At 44.6% G+C, this 26,178-nt stretch overlaps 1 protein-coding gene across 1 annotated transcript in view; it reads right to left on the bottom strand.

Moving 5' to 3' along the window:
* Window positions 1–26,178, bottom strand: part of GPC3 (glypican 3) — a 313,638-nt gene that overhangs the window by 30,242 nt on the left and 257,218 nt on the right. Inside the window, exon 6 of the mRNA XM_054995835.1 lies at window positions 20,477–20,597. Within this exon, the coding sequence (XP_054851810.1) occupies window positions 20,477–20,597 (121 nt within the window). The remainder of the gene's footprint in view (window positions 1–20,476; window positions 20,598–26,178) is intronic.

Below are 26,178 nucleotides of genomic sequence, written 5' to 3'. Positions count from 1 at the left end.
CTGGACACTGTCCAGGGTCGACTGCCTTCTTGGGAAGCAGCTTTTGAAAAAGTGATGATTCTTCTACAGAGAAAGACTGAGCAGAAAGCAACAGCAAGAAACATATGCGGCAGCAAACAACTACACTGCTGAAGACTCAAACTCCTGGCCAAGCCACTCTTTTAGGACCTCTGCATCCAAAACAGGCTGGTAAACATCTCCTAGGACTTAAGAACTATTTTCAGATACCATGAACAAAACCCATTTTCTTCCTGATGGGCACGTAACAAGTTAAATCTGGGGCTCAGATAGTCCCTTCTTTTCCCCTTTCCCTCTAACCAAGATTTCTTGTAGCAATTTTTGTTAACTGCGGTTAGTGAGGCATAGTCAAAATGTTAAAACAGGATTTAGGAGACCCAGGTTCAAATCCCCACCCAGCCACAGAAATTCAGGGGGTGACTTTGGGCCAGTCACTTTCATTCAGCCTAACCAACTTCACAGGGGTGTTGTGATGATGAAACAGAGGAGGGGGAAAATACATGATGCTTTGAATTCCCACCAGGGAGAGAAAAGCAGGGGACAAGTAAATATCTGAACAGGCAACTTTCCTGCAACAATGGTTCTTAATAGATTAAATTGCAGTTAAGAACCCCACTTCCTAAGAAGGGAACAAACCACAGGTTGTTCAGATACCTGCACTTAGATCACACGACTCACTGGAGTTACTTGAAGATTTCCAATATTAACCTTGGCATGATGGGAGGGCAAAGGAGGGACCTAGCAAAGTTCATGCCCAGAGACTTGTTTGGAGCCCATTACTATAGCATCTCACAATCCAGTTGGTACATGGATTCATTGACCCATATTTCGGTATATAAATTGATTTGTCTACAACTGATTACTAGGTCAGTTAACCATAAAGTGACTTATTTGAGCTAGATTTGATTTAGTCAGCTGACTAAACCAAACCAGCTCCAAGAAAAAACATAGTCTTAAGAAGCAAAATAAGGGCCACAGCTCAGTGGCAGTCTATCTGCTTGCCGTGCAGAGTGTCTTAGGTTCAGTCTCCAGCATCTCCTGTAGAAAGGATCAGGAAGCAAGTGGCCTAGAAGATCTCTGCTTGAGACCTGGAGAGCTGCAACTAGTCTGAGTAAACATTACTGACCATGATAAACCAATGATTCGGTATAAGGCAGCTTCCTGCAGACGCATCTGTAGTGTTTTCCCACTCACCTAACACAATGCTGAAGTTATCCTGGGCACAAACGAGCCTTGCAGAGCTTGCAGTTGGGTTGGCTGGAATTAGAAATGATATTGAATGGCTGCCAACCCAGCATTCAAGACTGAGGCATCCCTTCTCCAGTGGTTAGAGTGCTGGATCAGGACCAAAGACACTCAAGTTCAAATCTTTACTGAGACGCAAAGCTCGTGGGTGATTTTGAGCTGATCTCTCCCTTACTTTTCAACCTCTCCCACAAGGTTGTTGTAAGAAAAGAATGAGCTCCTTAGGAAGAAGGGCAGGATAAAAATTTATAATATATTTATTTATTTATTTCTAGTCCACCTTTCTCACTAAGACTCAAAGCAGATTACACAGTGTGAGATTAGTACAATCAGTTTCAAGGACATTTCCATAAACAATGCCATAGGGTAAATAAACATAATTTTACAAAGAGACAGCATTAGTAAGAATCCAATACAGAGTTGAAGAAATGTTGAAACAGAACACAAGCAATAGCTAAGTTTTTTTTTTGCCCATTTATAGTGTCCAGTCAAGAGCCAATTTTCTGAAGCGCTACTAAAGAAACATTGTAAAACATGGTTGCACAGAGAACACGGCAAGAGGAGGGAAAGGAAAAAGAGGTGGGGTGTATGTACCACAGATCATGGCAGTCTAGTTAAACTGACACCAAGTCCCATGGAAGTCCAGCATCTGCATATCACCTATGGCTGTTTGGGGGCTGTGTTTTTCTATTGAAGTGTTCTATTTCCACTCTGCAGTTTGACAACCATGTTCTGATGTTTTCACTTCTGCAAGAGTTCGACCCACAAGCCACACTAACTTCCTATTAACTAACAATTATGACTGTTTTCTCTTCCCTCCCAAATTACATCTGGTGGTTTCCCTGCCTTTAAATAGCCGCTGTCGCTAAGTACTACCCCTGACATTGCTGCTCACTCCCATCTTGTGGGAAGAGGCAGGAAGAGTATACAGCCCAATAATCAGTAAGCAGTATGTAACAACAAGCAGGTTTTAAACGTAATGATAATTTACCCAGTTGGAAGAGCTTTCCTCTTCACCATACCAGAAGGAGGGAAATCATAACAGGAATCAAATGCAGGCACTGCACAGGATACATTTGCATATGAATGCGAGTATCTTCAGGACACACATATATCTATCAGTCACATTTTTATCCCACCCTTCCCACAAGGCATTCAGGGAGGTACGTGGTTCTTCCCTCCTTCATTCTGCCCTCACAACAACCCTGGGAGATAAGATAGGCTGAGACAGAATGACTGGCCCAGGGCCACCCAGGGAGCTTCTTGGCAGGGTGGAGGGTTCAACCTGGATCTTCCACACTCTAACCACAACGCTTCCTTGCTCCAACCCTGCCAGCACAGTAACATGATGCGGGGGGGGGGGGGGGGCGGCACTACTGACTTGTAAAAATAGCAACAGGAAACTAGCATGTTAAACTTCATCCTAAATTCGAACTCTATCACACAAGTTTTCCCTCGAAAGCAAGGGGTATGTTTGCGTGGACAGGAGCATTCAAATGTACAGTCCTCTGTGTGTGTGACGCCACCCCAGGAAGGGAGCTGCACCAGACTTTTTTAAAGGTGCTGCTAAGTTTTCTTATCTGCTCAAAATCCAAAAAGCTAATTTTCTTGCATTCAAAGCCAGAGTTCAGGGGTCCACAATTAGCCGTTTCTGAGTCAAGCACGGCCTTGGGGCGCTACGCGACCCCTCTGCAGTCAGCAACCCCAGAAGTAAAGCTAGAGAGGTGGGTGAGCAATATCCATGGCCAGAGGAAGGACAGAAGGCCGTGTTTGTGGCTAGTACTGGCAACAGTGGCATATGTTCTTGGGCTGCCACTCCTCTCCCAAATTCCTATGAGGAATTCAGCTCCTGATCAGGGGTCTCCATCTGCCATAGGCAAAGCCCAGGATTTTAATATTTGAAAACTGACTGCTCTGCCCTTTTAAGGGCATTTTCTTTAAAAAGCCAAACAATACAATAAAATAATACAGCATAACAAACAGCAAATTGTGACTTCAATTGTTAAGATAAGTACAAAGGATTTCTTGCACATGAAAAGGTTCCCTCAGGAGTCTGGCCAGGCAAAGTCTGAATTAATATTTATACTGTTCTGGTGTGCATAGTTCCCCTTTAATTTAGTCTGCATGACCGAAAGAATTTAATAAAAAAGTGTTCCAAGGGCTGTGCCGAAATTCTTTACATATTTTTCCATAAGCCTTTGGCCTAGGATCAAGCATCGAGATGGGAAAGGGTTGATAATGAGTCTGCAGCTAAAACAATAGCCAGAATTGCAAGGGAATTCAACAGCACACGGGAGGAAAGGAAGAAGGGATGGAAGTCTGCACCATCCCTCTGCTGCTTATCAGAGAATCAACTCCTTGGACAAAACCTGAGTTCAGGGCCAAAAGCTTTGTGGCACAATCCTAAACAGAGTTACACCATTCTAAGCCCATTTATTTCAATGGACTTAGAAAGGTGCTTAGGATGGTGCTGCCGTAGGGATGCCATTCCCCCGCTGGGGGGCAGGGGATCCCCTGCTCCCACCCTCCACCCTTCGCCTCTGCTCACCTGGCCAGCAGGGGAGGAAAATTTGGGGGAACGGGCCTCCCAAAAACGCTCCCAGGGCAGCGTGACGTCACCTCCAGGAGCGACATCATCACACCACCCTTGAGGGCACTCCTCAGTAGGCCAATGTTGGCACATTTGGGGTCTAAACTGGCCCACTGAGAAGTGTGCATATGCTCCCATGCCTGTGCAATGATGTCACTTCCCAGAGGTGAAGTTGTCGCACTGCTCTGGGAGCATGTGCGCCCACAAGGAACAGCAGGAAACGCTGACAAGGTAAGCACCAGGGCCTCCCATTTTCCGCTGGGAGAGTAGGGGGACCTGGCATCCTTACTTTGCTGGTCTATTTAGCTATTAGAGTCTAATCCTGGTCACATGTTACATTCTGCAGGCACATGTGTACATCTATTTGTAAGGAAGAGCCAACATGCATTCACTTTACAAATGAAACCAGGGCCTAGTTCCACGATGAATGTGAGGTTTCAATCACATGTTCAGCTGTGCATGCATTGAATGTAACATGAGAATTAATCAACACACGTATAAAGGAAAATTGAGTGTACACTGTACAGAGGACTGTAAGTTGTGAAGAGAGCTATTGTGATCAAAAGTGCAGCTGATTGATTGGCTGGAGGCCAATTTTAAGATTTAAACATGAATGAAATTTCCTATTTAGGCTTTGTGGTGTTTGAGGACCTCCAGAAACTACATAGGGGGTATAGTGGAGTCATGCAAAGGAAGATGAAAATTGGGAGAAATGGCCACCTCCTCTTCCACAAATGGATATGCCATTTTGTCGGAGGGACAGTGTGGTTGGAAACAATGCTACGGAGTCCAGCCATCCAGAGAACATGAAGATTACCTTCTTCCTGGTAAAAACTGGGCTTTGTTTATTGGAGGGAAGGGATAATGTGCCCTCCCACCACAAAGCAAGGCTGCCCAACTTAACCTGTATTGACTATACAGTGACCACCTAAAATTCATTCACTAATGTAAGTGCCAAGTTGGTCTTTACTTCTGTTCTTTGTCTTACAAAGAACCTCTGTGTTCCACTGAGAGCTCTCAGTATTTTTCTCCTACCTTTCCTCCAAAGAGGGTATGGCTTGCACAGTCTCCTCCTCCTCCATTTTATCCTGACAACCACATTGTAAAATAGTGTTCTTCATGGCTGATCCAAGGTCTCCCCAACACTAGTCCAGTATACCAAGCACTATACCACACCAACTCTGAAGTGAGACCAATCCAAACAAGTGCTGTTTTTTAAATGTTTTCTGAAGGACAGCAGGCCTGGATCTGTTACAGTTAACCACTGAACAGCAGGGTATATAAATAAGTAAATGCAATAATCCTCCACAGACACCCAGGAATTGAGGAGAACCTGCAATTCATGTCTGCCCATAACAAGTGGTGCAGAGTGGGGACTCCAGACCCAGCCCATGCACTCCATAATGTGTGAAAAGTCCTTGCATCACAGTGCAGCATACAACGAAGGTGCAAGAAGCAACTGCAAGACAGCCAGAAAGTAATCCACTTGTCTTCAGCTTGATCCATTTCTAGAACGCTGAGCAAAGCATACCCTGAAGTGTAGCATTTCCTCAAACGGGAATTTGTCCCCTTTGAAACTCAAGGAAGGTGAGGAGGTGTTAATTAAACACAAATTCACAGTTTTCCAGCAACAAAAGGACCTCTGAAGTGATAAGACAACTTGCCAAACCACAGTAAACAAAAAGAAGAGGATTTGAAGGCAGGGTCTGGAAATTTATGCATCCAGCTGATCATTTCACAGTAATTAAATGAAGTTTACTGATAATACAAGTTTTATATCTGCAGATTAGGAGCCAGATATGCTAATTTTAAGGAAATAGCAATGGGGGGGCAACAGGAAGAGACCCTATGCTGGCCCACATTCTAGCCCCGCTTCCCTGGTCCCCTTGACCCACATAAAGATCCTGGAAGATCTTTCCTTTTGGATAGATGACATCCAATTATCAACAGCTCAGTGGGCCTTGTGAAGGTTTACAGCTAATTTACATGTTAATTAAGGGAAAACATTATTCAATTAGAGCTAGTTAGATAAGGCAGCTGTACTGGGCCAGTGGGCCTCACAAGGGCAGCCCTGCGGGACGCAGGATCATTTTTGCTCTGTTCTTTCCCTCAGTGTTAAGTGATGCATGCAGTGAGAATGTGATTTGCAGCACATGCGCTAGAACAGAGGTGCACCATTGGCAAGCAAAACAAAGCCTCTGGGGATTGGCCAGGCATGGCACCACACACTGGGACTGTGGCATTCTGCTTCTGCCTAGTCAAAATGGTCGTTCATTCTCTCCGTTACCCTTCAAGCCCCAGCGTTACCCTTCAAGCCTGAATTCGGATGGAGAACATGCTGCTCAAGTCTAGTCTGGGATGCCGTTTCTTACCCTGCAGCCTAGCCCCAACACATTGTGGTGTGGACAAGGATCACAGCAGCAGCTCCCTGTAGAGGACTGACTGGCCTCTCCCTTGCTCCACATTTATCACAACCTACACCTAAGCATGGGAGGGTTAGACTGGAAATGGCAAAAAGCTGCCTTTGGAAGATGCTCAGCACCCATTATCTCATCGAAGAGACCTCAATATGCTTTCAAAAGAATCTGGGTGTCCTTGGAAAAACACCAGTCAAACAAAGAGGAGTCTAGTGGAGCTACAGCCCCCTTATATCATATGCACAAAATACTTCTTGCATTCTTTTGAGAATTGCACAGAATTGTCACAGGTAGTACCTCTTGCATTTCATGGTCTTCTATCCTTGCTGTTCACCCCACCCTCCATGCCCATGTTTGTTTGTGGCTATGGCTTCAATTTCTGTCTTTCTGAGAGTCTTTAAAGTGCCACAATACTCCTTATTGGTTTTGCTGCAACGGGCTAGCCCTCTGAAATTTGTAACAAGTCTAAATGGTGTCTCAAGGCCAGTCCAGGGTAGAGTTCAGTAATTACGGGTGACACTAAACTGAAGGCAGTTATTCAGAAAAAATTATAAGCTGCCTCTCCAGAGAGGTTGCTCATAGTGGCTTACAAACTCACATGATAATAAAAATCATTAGAATTTAAGACACTATTTAAAAACAGCATTAAAAAAGTAATGCTTTGGCTTGGTTCCTGAAAGGAGAGATGCCAAACAAGTATAAAGGGGAAGGCATTCCATATGCAAGGTGCTACCACTGAAACAGCACCATCTCTGGTTGCCAAGCAACATACCTCTGAAGGCAAAGAGAGCAGGGCTTGTGAGGAGCATCAACTTGTGGGTTGGACAGTATGGGAGAAGGCAGTCTTTCAAGCACCATGGCTCTAAGACACGGCTTTAAGCCCATTGGGCTGAGACTGGAGTAACTCTGCTTAGGATTGCACTGTTAATGCCTTAAAAGGTAAGAATCAGCACTAAGAATTGTGCCAAGAAACAGAAGGGCATCCAGGGTAGCTTCTTCTTCAGCACAGAGGTGATGGGATCCCTGAATCCAACCCCTGACAACAGCCTAGCCGCTGTCTTTGGATGAACTGAATTTTCTGGACCAGTTTCAAAGGCAGCCCCACATCAAACATATTGCAATAATCTAACCTGGATGTCAATCACAGCCTAGATTATCATGGTCAGGTCATACTTTGAGGAATGGCCGTATCGGAAACTAATGTGGGGGAAGGGTAGGAGGAGGGAGGGGGAGAGAGAGAGAGCATGTTTCCTGTATTACACAACAGCCTCTCTTAAACCTTCCAATTTCTAGAAGTAATGACCAATAACAAAATGGGTCAGGACTCCAAACTCTCACTTCCCCCTGCTGATTTGTCTGAATCTGTAAAAGAATGAGTGATGCACTAGTGCATCAGCAGATTAGCTAACCTTTTAAAATTATCACTTCAAAAGAGATTATTTGATCTCCATTACTTTTTCATTCAGAGGCTAAAGCCTCCCTTTCACCTGTCAAAAAGCACACAAGCAACGATTCAGAGGGTGACTGTGTGAGAAGACAGGCACCAACCAGTTTCCTGGCAATGGTGTTCTTTCAGCTGTTCTGAGTTGATTCTCCCCTTCCCCCCCCCACCTTCTGTATTAATGCTATTTATGGATTATTTCTGTGCTCTGATAGGATGACAATAGAACAGAATACAAAGCATGGAGGGAAAGACTATTACAAGTGCCAGAAACAAATCTTTTCTGCAGTCAGTAACTGGGCCACAAGTCTATTCCAAACCATGTTAAGAACAGTCCTTCATCTTGCAAGCACATTCATCAACACTGTAATTACACACCTAACTGTGTTATCTTGGAGGGTGGTCTATGTTCCAGGTCCATTGTGGGATGAACTACTTCCTTTTCCACAGCCCTGAATCTTCCAACAAACAGTGAAATCCTAAGAAGAGTTACTTCAGTCTAAGATCATGGCCTTCAATGGGCTTAGACTGGAGTAACTCTGCCTAGGATTGCACTGAAAGTCACCTGAATTTGGTGATTCAAAGTTTTGAGAGAGTTAAAAAAGTTTATGAATTCCTGTGTCTTAAATGCTCTTCTAAAGCTGTCACAAATTTGGTGCATTTCCTTTCAGAAGCAAATGCTACAAAAATGGAATCCATCATGGTTTCTAGTAAATAAACTTGCCTATGCGCTCTGGCTCAGTGACAGCACGTTTCTTTTGTGTGAAGAAGTTCCTGGATTCTACAGTCAAAGGTCCTCTGATAGCAGGGGCTGAGAAAGACCCTCCCATTGCCTGAGACTCCAGAGAGATTTTACCCATCAGAGCCAACAACCGTGAACTTGGAGGGCCGGTGATTCCACTCACTACACAGCAATTTAAATTTATGGGGATACCTACAACAGAGCCTTTAAGGTCCATACTTGGAGCGGGGAGATAAGGGGTCCATTAAGGGAGCCGTCAAATATAATTCTGCTGAGACTGAGAGTTCAAATTCTACAGCCTGGCTGAATATTGCAGCCAAAATGCAGAGAGCAAAAAATGCCCATCTTGCAGATGCTGAAGAACAGTCAGAGAAGCGAGAGCTTCTTAACACATAATGAAACTCATTGCCACAAGATACCCCCATCAACAGCTCCATGTAGAGAGACATTATCTAGCGGCAGGGTGGGGGGTGGGGTGGGGGAGGATAGCTATATGCCATTCACCTTCCTGTCCTGTTTGTAAGTGTCCCAGAGGCATCTGACTTGCTACTGTTGTGGGGGGGGGGGTGGAATGCTGGGCTACAAACACCTTTGATCTGATCCCAGCAAGACAACCTTCATTTCTGGGGAAAGGATGGAAGCATCAGAGGCAATCAGGATGCAAGCCAAAGAGATAGTTTCTCCAAGACGTCTTCCAAATGCCTGCTTCCAACAGCTGCTATAAACCCAGAAATGAAAACAAGATACTCATTTTATCACAGGGAAAAGAAGCTGCTGGCACCAACTTGGCAAGTGTGTGGCTGTTCATAAGACTCTGATCCCAGCAGGACTACCACCACCACCGCCACCACCACCACCACCGGGAACGGCACAGTTGTTGACATCTGCATTGCAGACACCCATCCTGTCAGCATGCCGGCCACCCGCAAAGTCACTATGATTGCTTGAGAAAGCCAACCCCATTTGAACAGGGAGAGACATGTGCTTTGGGGGAAAGACATTGAGAAAAAAACAAAATTGCTACCACAACCTATGAGTAAATCTGGGAACAGCCTGCATCACTTCCCAGCCACAGAATTTACAGCTCCTTTTAGCTGAGAAAAAATTTCAGACATTCTTCCATTGCTAAACCCTGTCATTACCAATGTATAGCGAGATTCCCCACTGAGTGTTTTGCTAACTTTTTGAAATGCAGCTGATGTCCAAAGTCACAGAGCCCTCCCTGCATCTAAAGACTTTGGGGTTAAATTGCTCTGTGAAAAAAGGGCTCATTCAAGAAGTTTATTGGACTCTAGCCACCAAATGCTTTTTCCCTCGCCTACTCCCCAGAGACTCCTCTACTTTACTACCTTTCCCCCAAGTTCCTGCTCCAGTTGTCAGGATACTTTTACCTTCATAAATTATCCCCCAGCTCCTTGTGTTATTTTTGCATGGTCTACAATGCCTCAAATCCCGCCCCCCCACCTCAGCAGTGTGTGTACCCAAACCCACAACTGTGCATCCCATTCCAAATTTGGCACAGCACGTGCCAAGTTTAGTCCTTTTGATTTACAGCCATTCCAGATATGCAGGAGGATGTTTGCAAGCTGCTAACAAAGCCGGCTCATGAATGAGAAGCTGTAGTTTAAAGCCTACCCCAGGAGAAGAGAGTACTGAAGTCTTCCCATCCTCTAGACTGCATCCAATCAGCCGTCATACCAACAGCAGCTGCATTTATCAGACTGCTACACATAGGGTTGCCAGGTCTGGGCTGGGAAATTCCTGGAGATTTGGGGGGGTGGAGCCTGGAGAGGGCGGGATTTGAGGAGGGGAGGGGCTTCAGTGGGGTATGATGCCATAGAGTTCACCCTTCAGACCAGCCATTTTCTCCAGGGGAACTGGTCTTTGTTGTCTGGAGATCAGTTGTAATTCCAGGAGATCTCCAGCTACCACCTAGAGGCTGGCAACCTTAGCTACACAGCAACCGCAAACAGCATCCTGCTTCACATTCTTATAATCCTGGTTAGCAACTCTTTTTAAACTTGGGCTGTATTTTCAATAGATGAAGGACCAAAGGACCAGTCAGCTTTGGCTCCATCACTAACTCACACACTAACACGAAAAGCTTGTTAACCCACCTGTGCATGTTAGTGAGCTCTCAAGGTGCAGAAATGACTCCCCCAAAGCGTCTTTTGCTGTTCTGTCTGGGACAAGAAGGAATCAAAGAGCTGAGGTTTCAGCTTAAGAGAAAAATGACTGAGGTGTGCGCTTTGGGATCAGGAGTTATGCTGAGGACCAAATATAAAGCCTCTGGGGGACGACTTGGCCCCTGGTCTTCCAGTTGCCTTACACAACAACCCTGCATGGTGGACCACTACCATCCCAATAATTGCAACAGCTCAAGGAAATTTCCTTCATTTAAGCTAAATTATGCCCTTGTACCATCTCTCTGTGTGTTTTTAAAGCAAATCTCAACAACCAAGTGAAAGGCTACTGTGGTTGAATACTCATTAGCCTACATAAGATACTAATTATGCATTCTTCCAAAAACTTCACTTGCTTTTCATCATTCATTTCTGCTCATCACAGGAATGGGGGAGGGAACAGGGCAGGCAGCATGGAATTTGGAAGCCTCACGCCCCCCTCCCCTGGAAATCTTATTCACCCACCCACCAGGACTCTGGCTTCTGAGAACTCTCCAGTCATTGCAAGACACATTTTCAATTATAGCTTGCAGTTAACTGGCTAACAATTTGTTTCTGCTTTTTATAATGAAGCAGAGATTCTCAGGAAACTGAATTCTGGACCCATTTCCCAAATTCTATAGCTGATGAAGAATCACAGCACATAAAACCAGCTCTGGTTCTGCGACACGTCTTCTCTTTCCGAATCCTTCATAAGGCCAAGAAAGGCAATCAGGAGTCTTTGTGGGCATTGCAGAGGAGAGGATATGAAACGTTCAGTCTCCTTCCAAATGTCAAATGGAATGGGAAAGACTTTTTGTAATAATAAAAAAAGAAGCACGGTATGTTCAGACTTAATTATATGAAGCAGGCGCAGTCTGTCACACTTCTTCTGATTTAACCATCCCGGCAATACTGCAGTAATTGCTGCTTCCATATGGAGTGCAAATCTGCGAGAGCGTATTTACGATGGTGCGTTAAGCAAAGCTAACAAAGAACTCCTGAGTGGCAAAAAAAGGGGTGGGGGAGGGAGATTATGGAACTAGTCTTTAAATACCAGGCCTAAGCCGTGTAAAGCTAGAGTGTGTCATTAAAATAAGTAAAATATCCATTACTTGCCCAAATACATTCATCATGTTAATTCTCTCCCCCACCCCAAATCTTGCTACTAAACAGACGGAGAGAAATAATGACAACACTGGGTGGATTTAAGCAGTGTGGGGGCTTCTTATGACCCATTTGTCACAGGCAGTTTAATAATGCCATCCAAAAAGGGCAGACCGAAAGAATTATTGCTCATAATCAGACAACTTTCCCTTCTTGTTAGATGACAAGTATTATTGCTGAGCAAATCAACTCTTGAGAGAAGATGTGACCTGCCACTCTGCGCCATTCCTCAGGCTCTCTTAAATGGACCATGAAGTGCCTTTTAATTCTGACAACAGTAGTAAGCTGAAGGATCACCTTCCACAGCATGAACCTACCTGAACCTGGAGATCAACAGGTAAGGCCTTGTGTTATGAGCCATTATTGGAGTGTCAGAGAATGGCAATGTGACCTGGGGGATGAGGAAAGACATGTGACAGAGACACAGGGCTTTTTTTAGCTGGAATGCGGTGGAACGGAGTTCCGGAAACTCAGTGGCGTGGAGGGCAATCTAAACTCCCCTCTGTCTGGAGATCAGGGGGTGGGGCCACCAGCCATGTGACCATTTTCTCTGAGGACAACCCACTGAGTTCCACTACCTCTTTTCCCAGAAAAAAAGCCCTGCAGAGACATATATAAAATTATGCATGGTATGAAGAAAGTGAGTAGAAACCTTTTTCTCCCTCTCTCAAATACTAGAATTTCTGGAACCTGATGAAGTCGAAGGGCAGAAGAGACAGAGAAGAAATGACTTCATATAAAAACACAACTTGCAAAACTCACTGGCATGTGATACAATAATGACACCTAGTTAAGTTGGCTTTAAAAAGCTGATTAGAGAAATTCAAGGAGGGTAAGTCCATCAGTGTCACAGGCTAAATGGAACCTCCATGCTGAGAGGTAGTATACCTCTGAATATCAGTTGGTGGAGGCCATCTGCAGCAGGCAGGCCTATGGACCGGGCCTGCAGGCTTTCCAGAAGCAACTGGTTACCCACTGCTGCAAAACAGGATGCTGGACTACATGCACTTTGAATTTGACCCAGCAGAATGGCTGTTTAGGAGGCAGTACAGACTCTGGAACTTTGTGGTGCTGCTAACGGGCTCTTCTCTTTTGTCTTTCAGAAGGACAAACTCTTTCAAGCCTTTGGGTTAGATGACTGATGCTTGATTTCCTTCTCCCTGCTGATTTTAACGGGATGGAGTCAGGTGCTGGTGGACTATTTTTGCTTAAGATTTTATTATATGACCTGCTCTGTGGAGTATTAAGTATCTTCCATAAAAGACCAGTGTTCTAACACTCAGAGCTCTCAAGTAGCCATGGATAATGGCATATATTTTCACTGATGCACAGGTGCAAAGAGCATCCCGGTTCTAGGTTCTTAGTATGCTGTCACTTCTCAGCCTCTTAATATTTTATCAAAACCCAAGTCAATTTAAAGAACTGAATTCGAGCTGTTGAGGTAGCTCTATTTCTCTTCATGCATATGTCCTATTCACATAAAGTTGGGTATGAGATGACTCCAATTTTTACATGAAGAAGTACTCCAGCGGGAGCTGAAACATGTCTCTTCCCTGCCTTTGTTCCAGGGACTTTTCCCAGCTCAGCTCAGAGAACTGTGGATTAGCCAAACTGGGGAGAAAAGTACCTGAAATGAAAATGTAGAGGGAGGTATAAGTGGTGTTTGGGGCACTTCCCACATGCACTCTCATCTAAAAGTTAGAGCTGCCCATTCCTGCATCCAAACAGCAATTCAGATGTGTACAGAACTAGAATGATTGTCCTACACTACCCCATTTGGCTCGAAGTGTGCAATCTACCCTGTAGAGATAGTTGCTTATAGGAGTAACTGTCACAACCCAACATTTATTCATATTGGATGGAAAGCTCTTGAAATTGAGTCATATTACATGAATCAAGAAAATTATAATGGAGAAGTAAAGTTTAAACTAGAGGATGAGCTTAACAGCTGAAATCCTAAATCCAGAAGTCGGAAGATTGGCACACACTGCAAAGCTTCTACCTTACGCAGCTAGGAGGCTAAATGATCAATGGGAAATATTTCCAACTTCAAGCTCACAAACAATTCTGTATAGCTTGGGCAAAGGTTAGTGAAGACAACTGTGTTTTCACTCTCAGAGACAGAGATGGAGGAAGACTAACTGGTTTCAGGTGACTCTGACACTCTCGTAGGGTAGCCATATAGCAAATTGTGTGGGGTAACATTTAAACAACATACCTTTGCCCTGACCTGGATAGCCCAGGCAAGCCCAATCTCAGCAGAAGCTGAGTTAGTAATTGGGTGGAAACCTCCAAAGATGACCAGGGTTGCAATGGCTGGCAATTCTGTTATTCTCTAGCCTTAACCACCACCACTCCCCCCTCCCCCGCAGGGATCACCATAAGCTGGCTATGTCTTGATGGCATTCTCCTCCACCGCCCTTGCCCTGCTTGTCACTGCCTTGTGAGCCTGTCCAAATGTTATGGCAACAACAATGAACTTTAATTTAATGCCATTGTCTGCAAAAACTAAACACCCTGGTTCTGGTTCCACCTCAAACGGATTTTATTTTGAAATAGCCACATGACAGGCCCTCTCACCTTGAACGCACTCTCTCCTCCTCAAGATACGTAGTTTAGCATGTCCAAAAAAGGCATTGCTTCAGGATCATTCAAGTGGTCCACACACCCTCCTCCATTCTAAGGGCTGCAGACCTAGATAAAGGTGCAATTGTCCCCAGGATAAACTGCAGCTGCAGCCGGTTGATTAAAATCCCAACACTTAAATAAAGCCAGTGTGGTATGGTAATTAAAGTGTCAGACTACAATCTGGGAGAACTAGGTTCAAATCCCCATTCTGCCATGGAAGCTTGCTAGGTGACACACTCTCAGCCTAGCCTACCTCACAGGGTTGTTGTGAGGATAAATGGAGGCGAGGACAATTATGTAAGTCACCTCGGGTCCCCACTGAGGAGAAATGTGGGGTATAAATACAACAAATATAGAGATAGAAAGATAAATAGATAAATAAAGTCGAGAGCTGCCTATCAAGCATGGTTTCTTTCCTCCATCAAGAGAGAAAGGTAGTTTTTTCTTTTTAAAGACACACTGGCAAAATAGAGAGCTTTTCTTTTGTGAAGGCAGTGCCAGCGTGATTTGGGAGCTGGCGTCCTGTGGCAGCTTGCCAGCCAAGACCCTACGGATGCAGTAGCACCACCTGAGAGACAATCTCACATGAGGGCATAAACAATAATTCTATCTCTTTTTCTCATGATTCCTGAGTGCATCCGTTCACCTGAGAGATAATCTCAGGTAAGAAGGTAAGCAATAACTCCATTTCTCCTTCCCTAGTGACACCTGAGTGCTTCAGTTGTGTTAGACACACAGCAAGCGGGCTCTAAGAGTTTTGCTGTAGTTTCTTTTTCTGGATCATCCGAGTTTTGTTTAAGGGGATAAAACTGCAGACTAATCAGTCATATTCTAGCTCAGAGACATCCCTAGAGTTTGACCTTCCAAGTGGGAGATATGCGCACAAACAGGCACGCAGATTTTCCAAAAGGGTTGTGCTTCAAAGGGCAAAACTAATCAAGGCCAACATTTGAGGAGATAACAACAACAACAACAACAACAACAACAGCTGATTTATATACTGACCTTCAGAATAACTTAACATTCACTCAGCGTGCTCTACAAAGTGTGTCATTATTATCCTCACAACAATCACCCTGTGAGGTCGATGTGGCTGAGAGAGATCTGAGAGAGCTGTGACTGACCCAAGGTCACCCAACTGACTTCAAGCAGAAGAGTGGGGAATCAAACCTGGCTCTCCAGATTAGAGTCCTGCCACTTTTAACCACTACACCAAATTCAAGAAGCTAAGGGGAAGGGACCAAGAGTGCACAATTTTGAGGTGGGGTCTCCACAGCCATTCGACAGGGATGCTCTAGCTTTGGATTTCCAGTGGAGTAACTCTGCTTAGGATTGCGCTGCTAGTCTCTCTAGTACAACCACTTACTATAAGGCCTCGTACAAGTCTAGAATTATGGATGGGGGCAGGGGAAAAGATTAACCCTTCCAATATTCACCAGAATTCCCCTCCAAATCTTCCCCAGGCAAAGGCCACCTCCCCCATTTCAGCCTATGTCCAATCTCACCCAAGCCAGGAAAAAGGAAGAGGCTAGAAAGGCTAGCAGGGGGAAATCTGGAGGGTGGGTGAATATTTTTCAAGCCCTGCCTCTTTTAGGAGGCTCTCTGTGCTGACCGTCCTCTGCCCCTTTCTGAAGCTGACACTGCCACTATGATGCCCTGACTGCCAACATTTCTCAAACACATGCAGCCCCCTAGTTCTGCAGTCCCAAAAAGGTAGGGAGCGGAGAAGAGATGAGCAGCTTCAGCAAACTGCCTTCAATTGCTTGCTGTTAGCAGGCCCCTCCCTCCCCCACCATTCCTGAACAAGCAGGCGATGGCTTGTGGAAGCTTATGCTTCATTAATAAAATTAGTCTTGAAGGTGCTGCTGGACTCGAATGAGAGTCTTATCAGTTTCTCAGGGGCTTGTACAAACACACTGCCAGATTTCTGATTCCCACTCAACTCCCCCCTCCTTTTCCCAAGAGCATCTGAGATGGTTCGGTTTCTGGCTGAAGAAAACGCAATATGTTCTTTTTTTTAAAAAAAAAAACAGCAGTGCCGCACTGATGCTGTGAAGTAAATTATAAATTAGTTCATGTACATCCCCCCAAATCTGTCAAGATACAGTAAACTTGAAATATTTCCATACATTGCTTGCAGAGTAACTTCAGGATGAAAATGCATTTCCCTTCCAAAACCCATGCAACCTGCTAATGCCCTTTCTTGCCCAGTTCGATCTCTTTTTCAGAGTCTTACTCCAAAGACAGTTTATGAATTGCAAATTATGCTAAGTTTGCATGTGGCAGCTGCACATGCCCACAGTCCCAAGCATTTCTGTTCTGTCTCTCTTTCTTTCTGCCCCTGCCCCCAGCACAGAAACTGGTCTGAATCAAGAGGTACCTCCCCTTAGATTACCCTGTGTTGCTTTCATTACTTTAAGGTTGATCAGGCAGGTTATGGATCTGCATGTAAAGTACATTGCCTAGAATTAAATACAGTGCTGAAACACAAGAAACCCTATAGTTTAGAAGGAGGATCCCAGCCAAATAAATTCAAAGCATAATTATTTTGAAACAAGTCTCGTCTAAATACACAACTTTCCCCCCAAGCCTGGTCATCTGCCAGATCATCTTCTATCTTCCAGTCTCTACCCCCTTTTGCCTTGCCACTAAGAACTTCTCTGCACAGGAAAACCAAGATAGCGACCTCAAAACATATAACTGCCTCACCCCAAATTAATCCCCCAAACCGGACACTTCAGGTTATCCAATCCAGGTTCCTGGGGAGAGAATTCTCACAGGCCTTGGTCATTATTGCTGGAAACTTCATGTTGTCTGAAGCTGGAGAACAGCCTTGATATCCAGCATCTCTTGGCACAACTTTGGTTATTATTCTGTGCTGGAACTGGGGTGGGATTACTCATATGCTGGCAAAACCCATTGGATGGCCTTTTAAGATGCCTGCACTAATTGGGTTGCTAAAGATTAACAGTGTAAATAAATGAATTACTTAAAGATAATTTAATTTTTTCCAACTTTATGATCCTACAAAGAATGAACATCTCTGAAAACTGTTCAATTTATTTAGTGAAAATGAACTAAACTGGGACCAGATGTATGAAAGTTCTGTCTAATGGCTGCCAAAAACATAGCTGTGTTTGCAGAATGCAGTCTACACTTATTAGTACACACATGCATAAAAAGAAGAAAAAATCTGAAAAGAGAGGTAACAAAGCATGTTCATTATGATTTGAGTCCAGTGGTACCTGAGAGACCAACAAGCAAGACAATCCTGCGGTTCTACCAACACAGCTCTCGTCACAAAGCATGTTCATTGTAATGAACCATACCAGTAGATGGCGCTGAAGCATTACCTAACTGATCCGGGGTCAAGGCTTCTCCCCTCTTTGTAATGCCCTTTGGGTATATACAATCAATGCTTCTGCCTGTCTTCCCTCAGGCTCCAATTCCCAACCATCCCCTCTTCAGGACTCTTAACTAGGTTTGCCAGCCTCCGAGTGGTGGCTGGAGATCTCCCGGAATTACAACTGATCTCCAGATGACAACTATCAGTTCCCCTGGAGAAAATGATTGCTTTGGAGGGTGCATTCTATGGCATTATATCCCACTGAGGCCCCTCCCCTCCCCAAACCCCACCCTTTCTAGGCCCCACCCCCAAAATCTCCAGGAATTTCTCAACCTAGCCCTGGCAACCCTATTCCTAACCTAATATGGCTTCAAAGGTTACACAGCCAAATTCAGACTGCAACTTAAGATGTTCTTTATCTATGTCCTTCCTTCCAAATAACCAGGGCTTTTTTTCAGCTGGAACGCGGTGGAACCGAGTTCCGAAACCTCTTGTAAATGGTCACATGGCCATGGCCCCGTCCCCTGATCTCCAGACAGAGGGGAGTTTAGATCGCCATGTGACTATTTTCTCCGAGGGCAACCCACTGAGTTCCACCACCTCTTTTCCCAGAAAAAAGCCCTGCAAATAACTAATTTTTCATTATGCAATCTGCTACCATTCTTACCACGATCAAGTCACCACTAGGGTTCCCAGGTGCCTGCGAGTGGTGGGCAAACTCCTAGGAGTTTGTCACCTTACCTGCCAACCCACCAGTGGTTGGCAGGAGGTGGCAAGCTCCCAGAGGTTGGTGGGGCACGCCCTCGGACAGCAGGGCACACTCCTGCGTGCCGCAGTGCCCCAATTTGGGACCAAATCGGGCCGTTGTGGAGTGCAGCAGCACTCCAACACACTGCAGTGGCCCAATCCGGTTCGAACTGGCCTGAATTGGGCCCAAATCGGGGCTGAATTAGGCTGCTGCACAGCACAACAGCACTCCTGTACTTCGCAGTGGCCTGATCTAGCCCAGGTCAGCTCAATCTGGCCTGAATAGCCCCAGATTGGCCCCCTGTGGAGTGTGGGAGCACTCCCGGAGCATCACGTGCCCTGTACGATGACACCACTTCCTGGAAGTGTCATCATCACTCAGGCCAGGAGCACATGAGCATGCTTTGCGCATGCATGAGGACACCAAAATGGTAAGTGCCAGGCTTCCCACCTCCCACCCAGGGGGTAGGGGGGCCTAGTCACCACTCCAGGTAAAGCACTCCTGAGATGTGAAGCATTAACAGTTCATCTGTGATCTAGTCTGGTAAGAAACTGTATGCTCTTAAGCTTCTCAACACTGCCCTTTGTGCCTGAAGAAAGTAAGGATGTACAAGGAACCTGGACTTATACTGGAGGGAGGAAACGTATGTCCTGGCAGACATGCATCCAAGCCCACAGCAGCTTTTCATCAGGCCTTCATGCTGTTTAACTATTTCTTGAAAGCATCAGCTGTCTGAAATGACTAGTGATTGGCACTCTCAAAAACTGTGAAACTGAGGAGTGAGGAGGACCACTAAGAGCAGCAGACAGAGCCACACCTGGTCTCTGCCTACTTTTGAGGGCTCCCAGTTGGACACTGACCCAGATTCCTGGTGCTGGAAACAGGAAGAGCCGACAATCAACTTGGAAGCAGTCAGACCCCCAGATGTGTATGTGTGTGGGTGTATTCTGACATTTTACAGTGGCGTCTTGATTGATCCAGCTTTGAAAATATACCAGACTAAAGCCATTCCATGGAGCAGAGGTTTGGGACTGGAATAATCGCCCGATCACAAAACTGGAACTATTCAAAATATTTTTTAAAGAGAATTTTAGCCCTTCATCCAGATGCACCCCGGCAGCCCTGATGAGGGCAGAACTTGGCATGCCTTCAACCAGAGCATGTATATGGCAAGCATACATGTCGCTATGCTCAGATTGGGGAATCAAGGAATGACACTGCTGCTCTACTCTCCAATGATGTCTCATAACTATGCAGAAATATACTGCATCGATGCAGAGATACGCTGCCTGGGTAGCTTCTTATAACAACATTTTCCATTTATGTTCTATCTCAGATGATTCCCATGGTGTCCTCATAGTCAGCACAAATATTCATGACTGGGTGTTCAAGTATGATGTCCCCTCAAATAGACAATTAATCTCCAGCTCCAAATTTTCACCCTGGTATAAACTATTTAAAAGGGACTATGCCAGAGCCTCTTTTCTGACCGGCATCACTCTCCAGAATCTCAGAACAGTACTTAACGTCTATCTGGTTTCAAACCAGGCCAACACCTTTGCTTGATGGTCACAATTCCCCAAAAGCATTTGCAGTATATGCAGTGCTACATTTCTGGAGGATTTATCCATTACATTCTGTTCTCTCCACTCTACACAGAGCCCAGAACCAATTTGTTCACAGCACTTTTGAAGGGCTTAAATTCTTCCTCCAGAAGCAGAGATGCTGATTTTCTCCTTTTCAGAAGTGTTGCTGTTTGCTTTGGCTGCTAGGAAAACATGAGCTAAAGTTGCATCTGAAGGCTGTCATGTTTTAATAAGAGATTTTTAGACTTGGTTATTTTAGTGTTCATATTTATGATTTATGGTTCTTTTTCTTTTATCTCACTGTGTCTTTTCATAATGACCTTTGGCTACATACAATAAATGCTTCTGTCTGTCTATTTCAGGCCAGTGACTTTACAATCACCTACCTGATTGATGTGTTTCAATTTGTCAATGATTTGACTAATCACAGGCTCTGGTCCTTTCACTTTGACTTCATGGTTGCTCAGCTGGACTTTTGCTCCATTCCTCACTGCCTGGCGGCTGAACCTGCAACAGGGAAAGGACAAATAAGCAACACAAAGAGCCACAGATGGAACTCCAGTCAAGGAGTACTTCCATGTAGACCTTCTTATATGCAAAAAGACCACATCCTCTGGGATTTTTAAAAATTGCCACCTCTCTTCACTGTTCTGTGAATATCTTTTATAACTCACTCTTCTCCCCAATGGGAGAATCCAAAGTCGCTTACAACATAGTTCTCTACTCCTGTGTTTTATCCTAGTAACTACCAAGTTAGGCTGAGAGACAGTGACTGTCCCAAGGTTACTAAGTGTGCTACCATAGCAGAGTGGAGATTCGAACCTGGGTCTCCAACCTCCTGATCCAACTCTCTAATCACTACACCACATTGGCTGATGCTGCTGCCTTATACAGCAGCTTTGGTCCTTTTGTCCGCCTAACTCAGAATTGCCTACTTTGACTGGCAGCTGTTCCCCAGCAGAGGAAGATCTTTCCTAAATTATGCTACTCCAGATCCTTTAGCAGGAGGTGACAGGCTGAACTCGGAACCTTTTAACATGCAAAGCTCACATCCTACCAGTGAGTCATGGTCCCTCGCCTGCACATAAATAGGGTAAAGAGAATGAACTGCAAATTAAAGAACTGGAGAGGGGAGAGAGAGTGAAAAGACACCCCACACTGCTGGCGTGCAATGGACACACTTCCTTCAAAGTTTTTCTCCAATTGCATCTAGTTTTCCCTGCTTCAAAATAGTGACTAATAGCTCTCCCCCAACCAGGTGATTACCCAGAGTTGAAAAAGCTAGAGAAACAAAGGATGCTAGAGGTTAAGAATAAAGGATCGATTGCTGAGTTTTTTCCTGCTATCTCAAGGCAAGATAACTATTCCCTTGGTGCCATCTTGTGGAATAATCACTCCAGTGCACTGCCATAAAGTCAGATTAATACTTTCACTGATCACTGCGGCTACTTTTCCATTGCTCTGATAAAGGTAAGAGTAAGCCAAAACGAGCTACCTCAGAAAGAAGATGTGTCTATTTGAAAGACAATCATAAATAACAGCAGAAGGCAAGCTTGGTAAAGGAGAGAGAATGGGTACAAGTCATTATCTCCTGAAGGTCTAAAAACAGTGATTTATCAGGAAGGCAAGGGGCATGTTTAAGTCAGCATGGTGTAGTGGATAGAGTGACAGACTAGGATCTGGGTGATCCAGGTTCGATTTCCTGCTCTGGCATGGTGACCTTGGGCCAGTCAAACACACTCAGCCTACCTCACAGGACTGCTGTGAGGAAAAAAATGGAGGGGAATGATGTAAGCTGCTTTGGATCCCCATTGGGGAAAACAGCAGGATATAAATGAAGTAAAATGAAATGAATAAAACCAGGTCCAGACAAGAGATCCAACCATCCATGCACTTTGCAGAGATGAATTTTCCCCCTCCTACTGTAGTTCATTTAACATCCCTCCCCCATGGAGGGGTGAGGTCTGTGGAACCCCAGAAATGGCACAGAAGGCAAAGTGAAGATCCACAGGGAATCACAGCCCCTCTTATGAAAATGGAAATGCCATTCTGTCAGTGGATCTTTGTGGTTGGATACACACTACATTCTCTCTCACACATACACAAACACACACTCTCAATTTACAAAACACTAGATCAACACAAACTTGGTCCTATGCGTTACAGTAGCTAGAGTGTCAGATTAGGATCTGAAAGGTCTGGGTTCAAATCCCTGCTCTGCCATGGAAGCTTGCCGAGTGACTTTGGGCCATGGTTGTCGTGGGTTTTCCGGGCTGTATTGCCGTGGTCTTGGCATTGTAGTTCCTGACGTTTCGCCAGCAGCTGTGGCTGGCATCTTCAGAGGTGTAGCACCAAAAGACAGAGATCTCTCAGTGTCACAATGTGTCACTGTGACACTGAGAGATCTCTGTCTTTTGGTGTGTCACTGTGACACTGAGAGATCTCTGTCTTTTGGTGTGTCACTGTGACACGGAGAGATCTCTGTCTTTTGGTGCTACACCTCTGAAGATGCCAGCCACAGCTGCTGGCGAAACATCAGGAACTACAATGCCAAGACCACAGCAATACAGCCCGGAAAACCCACAACGACCATCGTTCTCCGGCCATGAAAGCCTTCGACAATACATCGACTTTGGGCCAGTTACACACAGTTAGTCTGACCTACTTCACAGGGTTGTTGTGAAGACAAATGGAGGCGAGGAGAATGATGCCAGCCACTTTTGGTCCTCACTGCAGAGAAAAGCATGATATGAATGAGGGAAATAAATCAATGACCAATTTAACATTGTCTGACACTGTGTTTCCTATAACTGAGATGGCTTTTGCAAAATAAGAAGGAAGCAGCCATATCCAAAAGAAATGGTGACAAGCTCACTTGGTGCCCAACAGGTGATACAGGTGGGCACAAAATGAAGTCCTTGCTCATCTGGAACTTTGGTGGTCCTTCTTGTCACCTCTCTGACTCTGGCAGACTGCCTGCAAGGAGTGTGAGCACCATTGGGCAGGATTTATTACCTCACCCACCAAAGATGAACATGCCCCCTCAGCCACGTACTGTGGGCTGCCAGGGGCCCAGTCTCTTTTTTCACAGTCCCAAGTTGGCATTCACAACAGGATGGGTTTAACAGAACTCTGGAAAGCCACCACAGTTGGGCCACAAGTTAATAAATGTATATAAAAGCACATGTCTGGGGCAAGACGGAAAAAACACAGCATGGGATCCAGATTCCTGCCAAGCTCCACATAACAGGAGGCCCTCCCTCAGCTTCTGCACAGCCTTGTTTGCATATGATTTGTACACATAAAACTCTCATACAATATGCAGGCAATAAAAAGAAAATGAGAAGCTGTTCCTCCCCAAACGGAAAGTGGGGGAGTTTGTGGAAGTTACTGAAGTCTTTTCAGCAATGAGGGACTAAAAGAGGCATATGCTCATCTAAAGTAGGATTTATGTTCGTGTAGGTTTGGGTGTGTGTTTTTTTACAATTTAGAAACAGTAGCTGCATTTTCATAATGTGCTTGAACGTTTTACAGAAGGATCTGTGTTCGTCATCTGATTCAGAAAAGAATTAAAAGGAATATACTACCCTAAGCAGCTTATGAAAACTTTGTGAATCTGAACATGTAATAGGATTTTGAGATTGAAGAGCTGGGGAAATCCCAACTTTGTGTGATATCCTTTAATTAGCAAAGAATTCCATAACACGAACAGTCTTTACACACAGATTTAGAAATTGGGAAGGTGCCTTTCTGCATGTTTCTCTGGGGCTTCCTCATCAGTATCTATTTCACCAGCCCTCCCACAAGGGGTCATGTAAATATGTTCTTGATTCTTCAACATCTCTGGAAAAGGATCCTTAAAGAGACTGCTGTTTCACATCATTGCCTTAATTCTTTAAGGTTCCTTGAACTAACTTCCTTAAACAGGTCACACATAACAATCATTAGCCACGGTGGAACAGTGTTTAGCGCGCCAGACTAGATCCAGGTGGTATGGATTCAAATCCCTACACTGCCACGGAAAGTTGCAGGGTGATCTTGGGCCTCTCTGGGGGTGGGTAGAACTATCCTCTAAGTAGCCTTCCTCCAACTTAAAACGGCTCTTCCTACAACAGAAGAGTCACTTACGTTGGAGGAAGGCTTCAAACTTGAGTTAAAAGGAAAGGTTGGGTATAAATACTATAATAAATAAATTTTGCTCAGTGGATTGGTAAGATAAGGGAAGGATCCCTCTTTCACTCCCTGAAACGCCTACTTCACACAGCTTTTGTGAGCATAAAATTGAAAATCTTGTAGGCCACTTCTGGCCCCAGTGGTGTAACAAATATGACAAAATACTGTTTGAGCCTGGTTGGCTTGGAACCAAATTAGGATGGTTAGATGCTAGTTGGAACGAGAGACAGGGTGAACACTCGGATCCTTATTTCATCTCTGCTTAAAACAGGGTTTGTTTGATTAAAAAAGAGCCTGCGAACCTGTTTGACTGCAGGATTTGAGTCCAGTGGCACATTAGAGACCAACAAGATTTTCAGGGTATGAGCTTTCAAGAGTCAGAGCTCCCTTCCTCAGACATGAGTAGGAACGGAGATCCCTGAACATTTATATCCCAGTCAAAAGGTGGGTGGGGTGTTATAAGGAAGGGCATCAGGATGCAAAAGTACAATGCAGCTTGATTATATGAGAGAAGTGTAGCAAAAGAAGATGTCAGGATGCAAAGCAACACAGTGCAGCTTGGTTAAAACAGAAATTGGCATCTGTAGTGAGATAATCCTAAATCTTTATTTAGCTCCACCCCGGGACGGGGAGGTCCATTGTTCTGAATTTGTGAATGAACTGTGTTTCAGTAATCTCACATTGTAATATCCCATTGAAGTTGCTCTGTTTGAGCACAGCCACTTTTAGGTCAGCAGTGGAATGTCCTGAAAGATTAAAATTTTCTCCCATTGATTTTTGAGGGTTCTGATGTCTAATACACCTTGAAAATCCTTCTGGTCTCTAAGTTGCCATGGAACTCAAATCAACCTAAAACTAACCTGTTTGACAGTGAGACAAAAAGAAATGTGTATACCTAGTCCAGGAAGCAAAGCCTTTCAATGCACTTTGAACTCTCATCTGTCTCCAGCCTTAGGTAAAGAAACAGATAAAAGTGCAGTTAATCCCTACAGAGGTAAATACAAGACCCCATTTGCACATTGAGATAGCAGGAAAAATATCTCCAATTATGACTTCCACATGGAAGAAGGATTTCAAGTCTCTCTTCGTCTGGGTTAAATATGGGATTTGAATGCTAATTTGGCAGCATCTCTCTAAAGGCTCCGGTAGACAGAACTCTTTGCTGACATGTGCCATCTGAGTTCCTATCTACTGGAGGTGCACAAGATCTATCTTCAAGCAAAGCAAGTGCTCTACACCACTTGGCTCTGGCTTCAAAACAAACACTGAAAGTTTGCATCTCTTGTGGAAGTTCTCTAGAACACTGAGGGTTCAAAGGAATGACTTGGAGGGAATAGAACCCCCCCTCAGATGCACTCCAAAGCTGCAGTTCAGATGCAGGTTCTCTGTTTTTAGTCTCTTCTATCCATCCAAAGGATAATTCATACACCCCTGATTTGCATACCTGTGTGGCAAACCAAGGCCGCACCAGATGACAAATGGAACAAATTTTAATGGAGAAATTTATGGAACCTTAAGCAGGCAAGCAACCACTGGTTCCAATCCCCTTCAACTAAAATTCTCTGGTGTGTATTTGTATATCAGATGTTTGCTATGATGGGCTGCAAATACACTGAATGCACACAGAGTACTTCTTTGTTGGCACTGGCTTCCCATGAGCTTTTCATGCTGTGACTAACTACTTTCACTACAGTAGGCAGAGGCTGCAAGTAAACGCTTTGGTCTGCAAGCAAAAGTTGTGTAATGTCTTTTATAAGGATCCAAATATCATTAAGCACTGTCCGGGCGTATGATGTCTACTGCTACTGGAAATGTTTTTTATGTAATGTTTTTAAACTTCTCATTTTGTGCTAGGTGTAACTTTGTGTATTACTGTGAGAGTAATCTTAGATTGCTTCCCCCAGAAAAGCAACCA

This window comes from Eublepharis macularius, chromosome 13, assembly GCF_028583425.1.
Source record: "Eublepharis macularius isolate TG4126 chromosome 13, MPM_Emac_v1.0, whole genome shotgun sequence".
NCBI lineage: Eukaryota > Metazoa > Chordata > Lepidosauria > Squamata > Eublepharidae > Eublepharis > Eublepharis macularius.
Note: the sequence above shows the minus strand (reverse complement) of the source record. Positions and strands in the feature narration are given on the sequence as shown.